This window comes from Stegodyphus dumicola, chromosome 5 (assembly GCF_044657685.1).
Source record: "Stegodyphus dumicola isolate Sdum_Otavi_A_Nest chromosome 5, ASM4465768v1".
Taxonomy (NCBI): domain Eukaryota; kingdom Metazoa; phylum Arthropoda; class Arachnida; order Araneae; family Eresidae; genus Stegodyphus; species Stegodyphus dumicola.
This window is the reverse complement of record NC_140772.1, coordinates 64,272,664-64,287,138: the sequence shown is the minus strand read 5'-3', so window position 1 is coordinate 64,287,138 and position 14,475 is coordinate 64,272,664. Positions and strand designations below refer to the sequence as shown.

Here is a 14,475-nt window from a genome sequence, read left to right as displayed (position 1 = left end):
AAGCAACAAGTCATATTATTGGAAGAGTTAAAGCAACAAGAGTCAACGTAATGTTTCGGACTAGTTTCAAATGCTTAAATACAGACCTGCATATTTATGAATACTGCGTTCATTCTTGTTGATTTAACGTCTCGTAGTAATCGTTACTAGGCGTATTATTTTAACTCAAATTTAATAAATCATTCTTCGAAAAGTACCATTACAGTTCTTGAAGAAATAAAGACTGATACAGATGTTGCATATATATCTTCTCAACATATTCCTACGAAGCCCTCTGATGTTCCAAATGTAAACTAATGTGCCTTTGGTCTCTTAAAAAGAGCTCTTTCTGTGAGGGAACCCACCACGAAAGTTTCATTTTCAATACCAAAATTCCTAATCTTTTCAGTAATTACCCAGAGCTTTTTAAATACAGCCAGATGCTTAAAAATGATGCGAAAAATATTATCATTACCTCTGCAGATACCGCAACTGATCATTTTAGCATCATTTGAAGGCTTTTCTTTTATGAAATAATTGAAACGAAACAAAATAAAAATACAGCATACAAATTTTTCAGATACGATGAAAAAACACAGTAAAAGAACTTAATGCCTTCTAAAAAATTTAAATTGCTAATAAAACTTTTATAGCAAATTTTCCAATCTTTATACTCTACCAAAAATTCATAAAACACCAATTAAATTCAGATTTATTGCCAATGTTGCCAAAATTTACAAAAGGAACATAGACTCCCTTTTTTAAAGCAAATTTTAAAACGTTTGTTTTCATACTGACAGAATTCTAGTTTACCTCCTGACCATTACTAGATTATTAAAATAATGAAAACTTATCAAAACAGTTATATCACATTAATGATATTAAAAGTTGTGATTTTGAAAATCTCTGCACCTATAAATTAACGATATTCGCATGGGCAGTAATTCAACTTCTATTTGAAATCTATTTCTTTTTGACAAGAATTCAGTTTTATGAAACATATTGTGATCAAACAGATCATTTTAGTTTTCCGTTTAGATCTATTGATGTTCTTATCACTTTCAATAATTACAGGTTAATTGAATTCTATTTAATAAGACGGCTTGTTTCACATTTAAGATGCTTTCATATTTATATTCTATATATTTCTAATACGATATATTTCAATTGGTATTGGCATTTTGTTTATCGATTTAAATATTTCTGACAAATCCAACATCCTCCTCATATCTAAAATATCAGGATTCTTTGAAATGATAAAAACATTGCAAAAGGAATGAAACCACCTAATTCCATATAAAGTTTACATCTTTGATAACAGTGGTATTAATGGCAATTGTTTGCTTTCTTCAAGAAAATTTTCATAATTATTCAGAAGTTTTCAAGTCTTCTGACTAACCAAAGGAGCATACGAGATGTAAGTGAAACAAAAGTTTTAATGGGTGCTTTCCTTTAAGTTAAAACAATAGATGAATAAATCATGTCAATCTATGACCTGTGAAAAAAAGGCATAATATGGATAACAGCGTGATAACTTGACTGGTATAAACACGAAAATTATAACTGCTGCGTTACTTCAAGTTTACTTTACCATTACATTAGCTACTCGGATACTTTGTTTACGAGTCGATACACTACTTCGTTGATGATATTTTTCGGAACTTGAACCTCACACTCTAAAGGACTCCTGTTCTCGTTCCTGTCTTCCGACAGCTACATTCCATATCAGTATTCCATGCATCACATTGCTACGCTACAATGGAGAAAACTACAGCCACGTCGATAACTTCACGGATAGCCACATCAGGGAGACACACAGTCTTACTTTTGCGTCGCAAGGGGCTGCGCAGATGCAAGGGGGATGCAAATTTCTCAACAAATATATAAAAAAAAGTTTATGACATGATCTTAAAATTCAGCACTGAGTCACTACTTTCTAAGCTATTAAGTCTAAAATCTTATCTCTCCAGTTTTGTATCGGTTTATTTACCACTCGAATTACCTTTAAGGTATTTCTCCCGCCTTCTTAGTATGCCTTCATGGTGTGGTGGTCTGCACGCTGGGCGCATATTTCAGAGGTCCGCGGTTCGATTCCCGGCGAAGACGTTGCTCATTTTTCCTCTTGCCTGCTTCAAAGATACCTAATGACTCTACAAACCTTTCTTCGATATTCTGACTAGTTATCTGTTTGCTTGTCTTGAGCACAAAAAGTATAAACAGAATATTCATCCAAAGTTAATGAAACGGATTGCTACGCATGTAAATAATACATTCCAAATCAATTTGGGAAATAATTAAAACAAAAATGTTTTATATATCCCACGTAATAAAAAACATATAATTAACATGTTTAAAATTAAACACATAAATAAATATATGGAACAAATTTTTCATTTATATATATATCATCTTATTAAACACTTTAAAAGGTAGATTTGCTATAACATCATAACTCTAAATTTCTACTTAGATTGTACTGAATTAATATTTAATTACCCTTAGACTTCTTACGATATTATGAATATCATATTAACGGAGGCAAAGAATTATTTACCGAGCAATATGCTACATTATTATACAACACCTCAATGATTTGTGCAAATCTGTAAGAACTACGCAAAGTAATTATAAGCATGAATCATTTATTCCATGCTAGAAAGAATAGTACATAGGTAACAGCAAATAAATTCAGCGTATGTCAGTTGCTAAAGTAATTACAGGATACATTATAACAAAATTGCCATCAAGAATATTTTACTAGGCGTTACATTTAAAATTTCTAACAGAGGCTTAGAAGAATTAACTTCAAATTCCTTTCAAGTCATCAGATTTTTTTAAGAATAAAAATTGATATAATTCTATGACTTAAATTTAGTTAATGAACGTATTAAAAAATTTCCTCCTAGCATGTCTCTCGATCTTTAGAAACATTTTCCGAATATTCTGTTCGGAAAGTAAAATGTGAATCTGCGAGGAATGGGAAAGAATAAGTTTTTAGGATTACGCTTGTTAACAGGACAGAGAGATAAAATAATGAAACTTACTTCTAATTTAATCTTCTGAAAGAAATTGTATTTTATTCATGGCTGATGCTAAAAATAATTGCAAACATCTCAATATATTCACACTTGCTTTTTCGTAATGATATACCTCTTTTATACACAAATAACTCTTCCCCCTACATCTTGCATTAATGTTTTTTAATTCATAATTTACTTTCTTCCTCATTTTCCTCGCGTATAAAAACATTAAATTTTAATCATTACTCCTTATTGTTTTATTTTTGTGATTGACAAATACATCAAAGCAAAAATATTTTGCGCAGTATGATTATAAAAAGATTCTTCAAGAATGTCATGCAAATACAGAATTGCAAATTATTCCATTTTCTCCCAAAACAAATAACTGAAATATTTTTCATGTAAATTCTAAACATTTTCAGAAAATGAGTTCAGTCTCTCATTTCTAGTTCCTTCATTTTTTTCTACTGTTTTTCAGTAAAATTATGCGTAATAGCTACAGAAAACATAAAGGCATGAAGAAAAGACTGCCCATTCTTTTTATAGTCATATATTCCATTAACATGATTTAAAATGAGCTGCTTTTCCTGAATATAATTTACATTTCTTATTTACTTTGTTTCTGGACAGGTATTTCCTCTTTTTTCCACCAAGACAATCACATAACTTCAAAATTATGTGTACATATCCACATCTAAAATTTTCAAAAAAATTTTAAAATTAGAAGTTAAAAGCAATGATGAAGCAAGTAATATACTCGAATACTTTTAACCACTGAAAAAAAGTTAAATATTTGTAAAAGAATTAACGACTTTATTTACTCAGATTATTTTGTAGAGAGATTAGGTTATTTCGAAGGAGGAGACATGAAAAATGAGCAAGACTTCGCCGGGATACGAACCACGGACCTCTCGAATATCGATTATGTCAATCACTACACCACGAAGGAATACTAAGAAGATGGCAGAAATACCTTATATATTCGCCCCCTTTTAAAGGGCGACTAAGGATCACGGGACCCAGTCGCCAAATCCTGGTGATGGAGAATCATCATCCATCACCCTTTTTTGTTCGGGCGCCATTGTAGAGTCATTAGGTTATTTCGAAGCAGGAAAGGTGAAAAATGAGCAATGCCCTCGCCGGGACTCGAACCACGGACCTCTCGAACACGCGTCATGCGTGCTGACCACTACACCAGGAAGGCATGCTAAGAAGGCGGGATAACTTAACGGTTTTAATCGATTACAGTTCAGTCTGAAATAATTTTTTGCCTTAGAGAAAAGAAACTGAAAACAACTAACAAGGGCCACTTATATTCTCAAGAAAAAATAATATCCACTTGAGTTAGATATAAAGAAAACTACACAAAGCTGAAAATAAATATCTTGTTTATTTGGGGGTTATGTGTCTACGACCACCGGTTGCGATAACAAAGAATTCTTGTGAGTATATATATCGCGGTATATAATTGTGGTATATATCGCGGTGAATAAGAATAAGTACAAAGAAATAATAAAAAGAGTAAATACTAATAAAAAGAATGAATACAAAGTAAAATCAGTTCAAGGCCTAATTAAATAGCCCGGTGAAACCAGTAACAAGTGGTGGTAATAATGCAAAACAAATTTAAGTAAATAGTGGTTAGCGACGATGACTGCAGTACCAAAGGGTACCGAATCCCAGAGAAGGCATAGATGCTTGTAAATATATAGTATCTGTGCTGCATGAGGGCACTGTAAATATGCGGCAAGCTGAAATTCCTCTCAAGAGGGCGGAATTGAGCAAAGTCGTACTGTCATCTGTATGGTGATCAAGGCTCTTGCCAACGGCAGGCACAACTTTGCAGTCCTTGCTACGATGAATTTCTTGGGTACGTTCTGATGTTACCGTCAAACGAATGAGATAAGGCACAACAGCACAACACACAAATTAAAATAAATAATGCGTTTAAAACCCATCTCATATTCAGTACGGAATAAACGAATTCAAAAACCAAAAAACCAGAAGCAGACCGGCTAACTGAAAGGAAAAGGGGTCAATGCATATCAAAATTGAAAATTATAAAAGAAATTTAAATCTTTTTCATAATATTTTTTTAAGAAGTTCATGTTGTAGTTAAAATTCTAATTTATTTAAAAGTGCTTAAAATTTCATCTAGTTGATTTTACCAGAATTATTACAGTCTGATTGAGTTCACCTAAAGCAGATATCAAATCCATGTGACAGGTCGCATTTTCACTTAAACTCAAAACACAGACATGATAAGTCAGACTAGAGTTATGATCACAGTGAAATGACAAAGTGATTATATGGATGCATTTTACGCCAAATGAGATTATAACGACAGAAATTCAGTCCAGCAATTTCTTTGCGACTAGAAATAACGATATTTAAACTGAACTTGATCGATTTATTTACCAATATCATTGATCTGAAGCATATATACTGAATTTCAATCAAACTGAAAGCCAGGTGAAGACTAGAACTATTAAGTTTGTTAATTCAGTTCTCCTCTTCTAGGACACTTCGTGATTTACTCGGGGTTTTCGAGCATAATACTTGAATTGACTTAGAATAAACAACATGCCTGTCAGCAATTCAGCAGTTCATTAAGCAAATAAGTCTCCTATTATGAATATAACAGTGTTTGAAATAATAACCTTTGTTATTCAACTTGATAACGCTTACTCACGATCTAGATTCCAGCGGTCAAACGGGAAAGCCGCTAAATAGCAGCAGTTAGATCCGCATTCAAATTCAAGTGAACGGACTGACTGCATGGATGTTTCTGTATTTCCGCCCGTCTGTAACCTGAATATGAGCCGGTTTCCCTTAGAAAATCCCTCACAAATGTATCCTTTCCTTGAAGATAACCCGTCCGTACTTTGCCATAATCAATTAATCTAGCATCCGTCCAATCCAACTCATTTTGTGCTGATGACAAATGAAATTTTGCAAGTCCCTATTTATCTGTTAATTAGACCAAATTTCTGTGAATTGAGCAGATATTTAGGCTACAACTCAAACTGATAACAGTAAAGTGGCTAAATGCGCTTAAAAAGTTTTCTTATCCTGTTCAGATATTCGATTCATTTCAAAGGAACACTCCCCTCTAACGCGAGTGCCCTTATAATGCGGATTTAAATTTGGTTCCATCATTAGCGTTATAATATTGGTACTCTGTTAATCATACATAGCTTCCCTGATTCCCTGGGATAGTAGTTAGCGATGCTGGCCTCCGTATCATTGGGCAAGGACTCGAATCTCGGAGAATTATTGGATGTCTGTGAGTAGTGTTTGCGCGGTATGTGGACGCTTAAAATACCAGCTATCCAAAAGACCACTCGAGTTCTTTGGTAAGAGAAAAAGAATGGGATCATGCATCTGATCAAAATTGGGTTGCAACAGCACAATTAGTATAGTGGACTTAGTGTAATAATTAGTAGTAAAATTCTAGTGTCCCGCCTACTTCTACCTGTAATTACGCATAAATACATTTTATTCTGTTCTCATTAACGCTCTTGTTATACAAAGAAACATTTACTGTATAGCAGTTTATCCTAACTTTCTGCTTAATTAATAACGATATTTAAAAGAACGGAGAATAACGAATAATATGATAGTGATAACAAAAGCATTATTTCTCCCAATGTCCCATTTTGCAAAATTTGAAGTTCAACAATTTATCGTTCAAAAAGCCATAAAGCGTAGCAAATTTAACGCTTAACATGAACACTATTACGAAAACATGATATGCATATTTAAGCATCTAAAAGCCACTTAAGCATTAAATGTCTTAAGAAGAATTAATATTCCAAGCTCGCTGTTTACTTAAAACCTTATGAAACTGAATTTATAATTTTCTTAGATAGAAAAATGGGGAGAAATTTCAGAATATTTATAAAATAAATTAAAATGGCTTCTGATTGTGAAAACTTCAGATTGCAATCCAACGTGTCGAAAGGTTTAGCTTCAGAGTTCCAAAAGATAAAAGGAATTTAAAAATATGATAGTCACAAGATTAAAAAAGAAAGGTGAGCTGATCATTTCTCTTTTAATTTTGCGGCTTTAATTTTAGAGATTCAAGCTGATTGTATGCCAGGTTTAGTTTAATATCTGAAATAGTTTAAATGCTGGTTATGTTTCGCCTACTAGTTATCAATTTATTCTGTAAAAATTAAGGATTAAAATTTAAAATTTTGCATTAAACGTTAGCTGTTCAAACTGGGAAAGCCAGGTGCAGAAAGAGTTTGCTCTCATATTATTTCGCAGTAAATTAATCCCATGAGGAGACATATACATTCATTTAATAAAGAACAGACACAATTGTTCGAAATACGAGTATAATGGTCATATCTACACTTATTTCATTAACTCGCTTACGTATGAGGCTTGCAACAAAAAATTTTTCTCAAGAGGCAAGCAACACTTTCTATTTTGCCATGCTACGGAATCCGAAAACTGAAGTAATAAACCCATCGAAGAAATTTCCTTCGAAAGGTTTGATAATACACTACTTTACAAAAAAAACTGCGTCCCTTGAAGAAGCAAACACAATGTACGTAAATGTCTGTGCTCGTGCAAATCATACAAATGACTACATTTGCAAGCCAGTCTAATGATCAGCGCGCAGGATACAAGACTCCAAATAACGCGCAAATCTATCAACTTCGGCAGTGGCACGTTTGATGCCATGTTGATCGGATTTGGACCCAAGAAAGAAATGCGCAGCATCGTCGGTTTCCTTGCCAATACCACGGACATCATAGCCCATTAATCTTCGCACATGATATTATACCATATTCTCATCCACAGCCCACAAATGGAAACATTTTGCGAAGCATACAGGATGTTTTATTGCTCCAATATCGACATGGACAGTTTCTTCAGGTAGATTTGATGTCGAGCCATGCTTTAAGAATGTTTCCGTTCACAGATAATGAACATAGTGAAGGTGTCGCAGCAGAGTTGCGTGGAGTGGAGAATGGAGTGACTGGCACCTTCAAAAGCTACTCTCCGCTGTTGTTTCCCGAATGACGATCGGTGTTTGAGACTGTGGAGGCGACATGGCAACCGCTATCATTTTCCAGCAACGCATCTACTCTTCTGTGTAGAATAATACTTGGGGTTGCCATTAATGTTAACAGTTGTCTCTCATTAGTACTTATAACAGGCACATTAATGGGTCACTGCTATACTGATGTCGTGCTGCAGCTACATTTTCTTCAGCATCATTAGGATATCCGAAATGCCATTACTTCGACAACATAACGCCTAGGCACATACTGCTTGGCTCACTCTGAAATACTGCTAGGTCTGCAATTGCTCCCTTAGCTAATTCGATCACCCGATCTTTCGCCAATCAAACGTTTGTGGGATATGATTGAGTGTCAATTAAATAACTTTCCTCCTCCGCGAAACGAAGTTGAACTATGGGGTCATATCTACAATTCAGTGTGCACGATAACAAAATTCTGGCAATTTGATGCAACAGCTTGTTCAAGACTTTACTGCTCAAAATGAGATCGAAGAATCTTATAGATGCCCTATATAATGTTATTGTCGTTGCACATATTTGAAAATCAAACCATTTGTAAGTGCTTAGTTTTCTGTCTAGCTACAGATTTTGATCTTATTTCCAATTTTTTTTTCATCGATAAGCATTTCCTTTGTCAGGCAGTATATTTGCAATGTATTAACGTTTAAGTCCCAGAATTGCCTATGTAATTTTGTTAAGTGCTGTTTTTGATTGTCTGTTCTTATTAGCCCTTACATAGTTTGGAGCTGTCTGCACTTATTAAAGCATAAGTCTCCTTTTATGTTTATATATGTGTAAATGTAAAGACGAGGAACCTAGTGAGCTACTAAGCGAATAATCGCCAAGAACAGAAACGTAAACTCAAGAAGGGTTAATTACCCTTTATTTGCTCAAAATAAAGATTTAACAGTTGGCCCCTTTCTCAGGGCGTACAGCAAAGCCTCTACTTGGACTTAAATGTAAAATGTAAGAAGTAAGAATTAACTGATGATTAACCAAAGAGATTTAGCCGAAGATAACACAATTCTAAACTAGTTGGCCAGTAATATTAACTTAGCAGGTGAAGCTATAAAAAGGCATGGCATACGACCCAGCGTAATAACAGTTTAGAGAGACGTAGCCAAAAGGCAAACGTGGGCTATTCAGGAATCCTAACTCTCTCTCTCGAAGTCAGTGGAACTTAAATACTATCTACTTCTCATTTATATTTAACGCTATTCTTAAAACTCATTCTGATAAGGAATTGTAAGCTGAAGCTAGAAGAGATAGGAAAAAGTGATAAGCTTAAAATAACTGTTATCAAATTAAAATATACCTTACAAAGTTTTCAGCAGCTTTGAAATTGTTACGTGATGTTGTTTTTTGCTTATACCCATAGCCAGGGCGCAGAGACTTCTAAACACCTCTCTGACATATTCATACATTAAGTGGAAAAACGCATGTCATTTGCCAAGGTCTCAGACGTCTAATTCATGACAGCACGACTCTGTCCAGCTCCTTTTCAGTTTTGCTTAAGAAAAACTGGGCGACCGAATCGGATGGTCTCGTAGCAAGCATTCTTCATCTATCATCAACGCTTAAGGGCACTTTCTTCTTGATGGATTTTTAAATGCCTCCATGCCTCAAAAATATTCACAAACAATCTCTTGCCGAAAAGATCTTTTACCATTCCCAAACATAAGGGGACCAAAGATCCATTCCCAAACATAACATTCACAAACTTTCTCTGGCTACGGCCCAATGAGCTGGCTGCTGGCTTTGTTAACCACCATATCGAACAGAGCGGGGCTGAATGATCACCCCCGCTCTGTTCCCGCCGAGAGCGGGGATGTTAGAGCAAAAATTTCAGCGATGTAACTATTTATCATAACATGCGATTTCATGTTTCCAGATTAATTGCATTTTATAAAATGCTAGATTTGTTACCTTGTTTTATGCAGAGAGATATAGGAAGATGAGGGGCAGTAAATGATGGCAAAGCTGCAAAAAGAAAGTAAAAATATGTTTCAAGTTCTTTCTCACTCATTTAATACTGAAATTTGAAAACCTTTTAAGCATTCTTTCTGGCTTCTAGTTCTTGTCAGATTCCTTTACATTCTTTTAACAACTAAATCATAGAATAATGAAAATGTGTGTTTTATATTTTGTTGCCTATCTGATATTACTATTTAAACTTCTAATGTGCGTCATTTGTAGTCATTATTAAAAATTCATGAACATTTATAATACACTAATTATGCTGTTTTACAAACACAGTTCGGTAACAAGATTGAAATTGATTTGCGTGACTGAGTAACAATTATACTGACAAACTTTCTTTTATTAATATTATGAAGGTAGATTTCTTATTAATGAAGCTTAACTGCAATATTTATAATATTTTATATAAAATAATAACCATAAAATATTAACCACTATGAAAGCAAAAAACTAAATAAGTGTAATTAATATAAGATATGATTAAAGAAATTACTTTACAACCATACTATCTTATATTGGAGTAACTATAATAAAGCATTTATCACTTATTACTTTAGTTTCACAATAAAATTGAGTTTCTGTAATTGTCGGTGATGCAAGTTATCCAAATATAATAATTGTTTGTTATGTTTCAAGTCCTGAATAAAAATTAATTGCGCTAAAATATTAATAATTCGATAAAAATTGTATAAAATTAATATAAAATTGCTTTACTCAATTATCTCACATGTGAGAAGTATATTCAAACAATGACTATTACATGCCCTAAAGACAATCTAGAATCAAAAAATCAAAATTTATATGTAAACATACTTGCTGAAATTTTCCTCGATACATTACTGAATTTATGCACTTAATCAATAATTATGACATTTTTATGATAGTAAAACAATACGATTATAGCTCATTATTTTTATACGCTGCTATATTTTATTTTCATTGAAATATTGTGATCACTTTAGTTTACACGCTAAATTAATATTTCTACCTTAGTTTGGAGAAAAGCTTTTTCATTAGCTACTTTCTAAAATATTATAAGGTCAACAAATTTTAAAAACTTTCTGACTGAAATTCCAAGCCGACCACTCCTATTTCAAATTTTGGTTATATATTACTCAAAAATATTGTAAAATAAAACGTCAACCATTTATAGAAGATAATGTAATGGAAATGCAGTAATACGTCAAGAAATTCACAAATAAGCATATTTCAAATTTTGAGGATTAATTACAATAATTGCAAATAATTCAAGCTGATCAAATTTACGAATAGTTTTCCTTAAAAATTGCAAATGTTTATCGAATTAATAACGTATTTGGTGCCAAAATGAAAAACATGCAGTCCTAAATGAAAATAAATATATTGCATTACTGAGAGCAAATAATTCAATTTTCATAATTCATAGGCAGGTTTTTCCTATAACCAAACACGTTTCATTTGTATAACCATAATTCTGGATTCTGCAGTGGTGGAATATTACAATATACAAATTGTAATGTTAAACCATTGTAATATTACAATATACTGATTCACGTCGTTAAAACGATATTACAATTCAAAGAAATTATGGGTCTCTCAATTCGATTATGGTTCATTTAATAATCATTGTATCCCTCCAAATGAGACAAATTTTAATTTTAAAAACGAAATAATTTACATATTCTTTATACCATTAAGCTAGTAGAATATTAACCAGAAATCTCACTTACTTCTTGAATGTAGAGAAACCTCCTTCAGTAACTTTATGTAATCGGTAGCTGGACTGGACTCATCAAAACCTCTATGAAAAGATTTCTTTCCTAGAGCTGTAAAGACAGCTCCTAAGGTGAAATAACAGTTAGAGTTTCCTCTGGTTCGATCTTCGTAGTTATGGAACAGAAGTGCTACCACTTTCCAATTAAACTTCTGAAGCACTTGCAGAACTATAGTTCCGATTTGAGAATAAGACCCATTCATTCTCGTCAAGATTTTATAATGAGGCTCTTTGTGGTCAAAATTGTCATTCTGGCCTCCTGCGGTAAGTATTGGTAAACCCCAAACAGAAGAATATCGAGCTACGGGTGCCAAAACATATGGGCACAGTGGTCCCAGCAGAATATCTGCTAGACCAGAATTATACAGTGAAAACGCAGCTAGAGGACCGTAAGTGGAGGAGCATTGAGTGTCACGGTATAAAACTTCCATTGGTCTTTCGCCTTGTCGCAGAAGTGTTCTTACAGCATATAATATGGCGGGAAGGATCTTGTGTAAAGAGAACGGCAAGGAATCATCATCTGGTGCAAGGACAGCCAGTCGAATTGGCTGCAGTGCATTAGAATCTGGTTCCGAAACAGCAAGGCATAAGGCCGTCAAAAACCAGGGAAACTGTTTCCAAAACATCTTGCTTCGTTATTCAAAGATATTTCCAAACATCTTGGGTAACTGCAGAAGTGTGCTTGTTTATTTTAACTGTCTATTTAGTATCTTATAACGTTATTGTAAATAGTAGAAAATGTTCAGTATTTAAAATTAATATTTTGAGAAGTTTAACATACTTTAGCATTATTTAAGCCATAGGATGAAAGAATTATAACGTTAAAAAGAAACCATTGGAAAGAACTTGTTGTACTAGGAATGTTGCAACACATGATATGTCCTTATTTCAAAGAAATTTATAAATCTTTTAAGAAATATATTTTTGTGACAAGAAGTATTTTACAATTTATGAAATAATACCGATGAATCCACTGACCTTTCTAGATAGTATTAGCTTTACATTTTCATTGACATAATTCGTTATGGTTATTTAATTGTATTTCTTTCCTTAGTTTTAAATTTTTAACCGTTTTTTCTTCCGTTAATAACTGTTTTAAACCTAATTATATCACACCGCCTTTCTTTCCTGTTTAAGTAAATTTACAGATGATATTAAAAACATTTGCAGTATTCTATTTTAGTAGAAAACATGCGTAAAAGATTATTTGCATTATTTTTTACTAAGTTACCTTTTATAGTATCTGATGTTATATTTGATTAAAAAAAGTCTAAAAAATGTGTTGATACTTTTTGCAGCAAGATAGTAAAACTCTTGATATGTGCGATTAAATTGAGAATTTTTTAGGTTTAAATTTTCTGCCAAATGCTTCGAAGAATTCTTCTTTTTGGCATCTTTGAGTTCAATGATCCACTCTTTCAGTCAGAAATTATTTTGAAGATAACTGAAGGAAAATACACCAGTCTTAATAAGAGTTCAAAGTTTGCATAATAAAAGCATTTTAAAGCAAAAGTTACTCAACTCTGGCAACAATGTGGCTAAAAAGTGTCATTTCAAAATATGCGTCTTCTTTTATCATAGCAGCATAACTTAGACAAATAATTAAAACCCTACACTGTAACACACATTTAACCTTCGCTGAAACACCATTAACCTGTTTAAAATTCACAAGTAGAATAGCAACAGATGCTTCAAAACATTTTCGCTCATGGCTTCTGACGAAAAATGCAATTTATTCGGAATTAAGTAAAACTGCAAAATTTATTGAACAGTGCAAACTCCATTTCCGAAAAATTATCTTTTGAGGACTAATCAAGCAAAGCAAGGAAAAGAATGCTGACAAGCGAATGCTCCATAACTGTCAAATCCAGAATTCGCGATTCGACTCCTGGAGTTCCCAACGCACATGGAGCGGAATATCTATCTACCTAACTCCGGGAGATCGGAGAAAAAGAGAGAGCGCATCCCTGGCGATGGACGATGAACTTGGCGATCGCCAAAGGTGTTTTATTTTCGCTGTCATTTCACCGCCGTTTAATTAGCAAAGTTAACCAGAGCACAAGGAAAGGTATAAGTAATATATATGCTCCAAAGTAATATATTACATAAAGGTAGTTTTGCAAAAGCTATTTAATGACACGAAATGGTTCAAAGAAGAAAGTAAGGAATAAAATCATCATTAAAAGTTTACGTTTACTTAATTTTTTTAGTTCTTTTTCTACTAATTCTATTTTGGAATAGAATCTGAGAATTTATTTATTTTGCTTTAATTGAGTCATTTGGCTGTCAACGCATTTTAACTGAATTGCAATTTGATTTTTTAATGTTCGAATTCGAAACCTACATGTTTGCCTTCCAGCCATGTGCACTTGAAAACAAAGCTCACCATATTATCATTTTAATCATAATAATCATTTTAATCATAATTTATCACAAATCAATAACGCAAACAAGCAACAAACACACAAACAGACATTCTTCTTTATATGTATTGATTTTGTAAAACTCATAAATTTTTATTAACAAACTCTACGATTTGAAAGCGAGCAGTAGCAACACTTTTCGAAATAAAGCATTTTTATCTCCAACGCCCGAGACTGTTGCCACTTGGAAAAATGAGTGTGAAATTTAGCGCTTTCAGAGTTTTTAATTAGTATTTCGGTTGATTAAAGTCGTACAAAGATGGAAATAGTCGAAATGGCTTC

The 14,475-nt window shown here is 33.1% G+C and overlaps 1 protein-coding gene across 1 annotated transcript in view; it reads right to left on the bottom strand.

The window, feature by feature from the left end:
• Positions 1-13,682, bottom strand: part of LOC118186995 (atrial natriuretic peptide receptor 1-like) — a 1,070,353-nt gene extending 1,056,671 nt beyond the window's left edge. Inside the window, exon 1 of the mRNA XM_085816725.1 lies at positions 11,727-13,682. Within this exon, the coding sequence (XP_085672851.1) occupies positions 11,727-12,396 (670 nt within the window). The 5' untranslated portion in view covers positions 12,397-13,682. The remainder of the gene's footprint in view (positions 1-11,726) is intronic.
• Between the last annotated feature and the right edge of the window lie 793 nt (positions 13,683-14,475).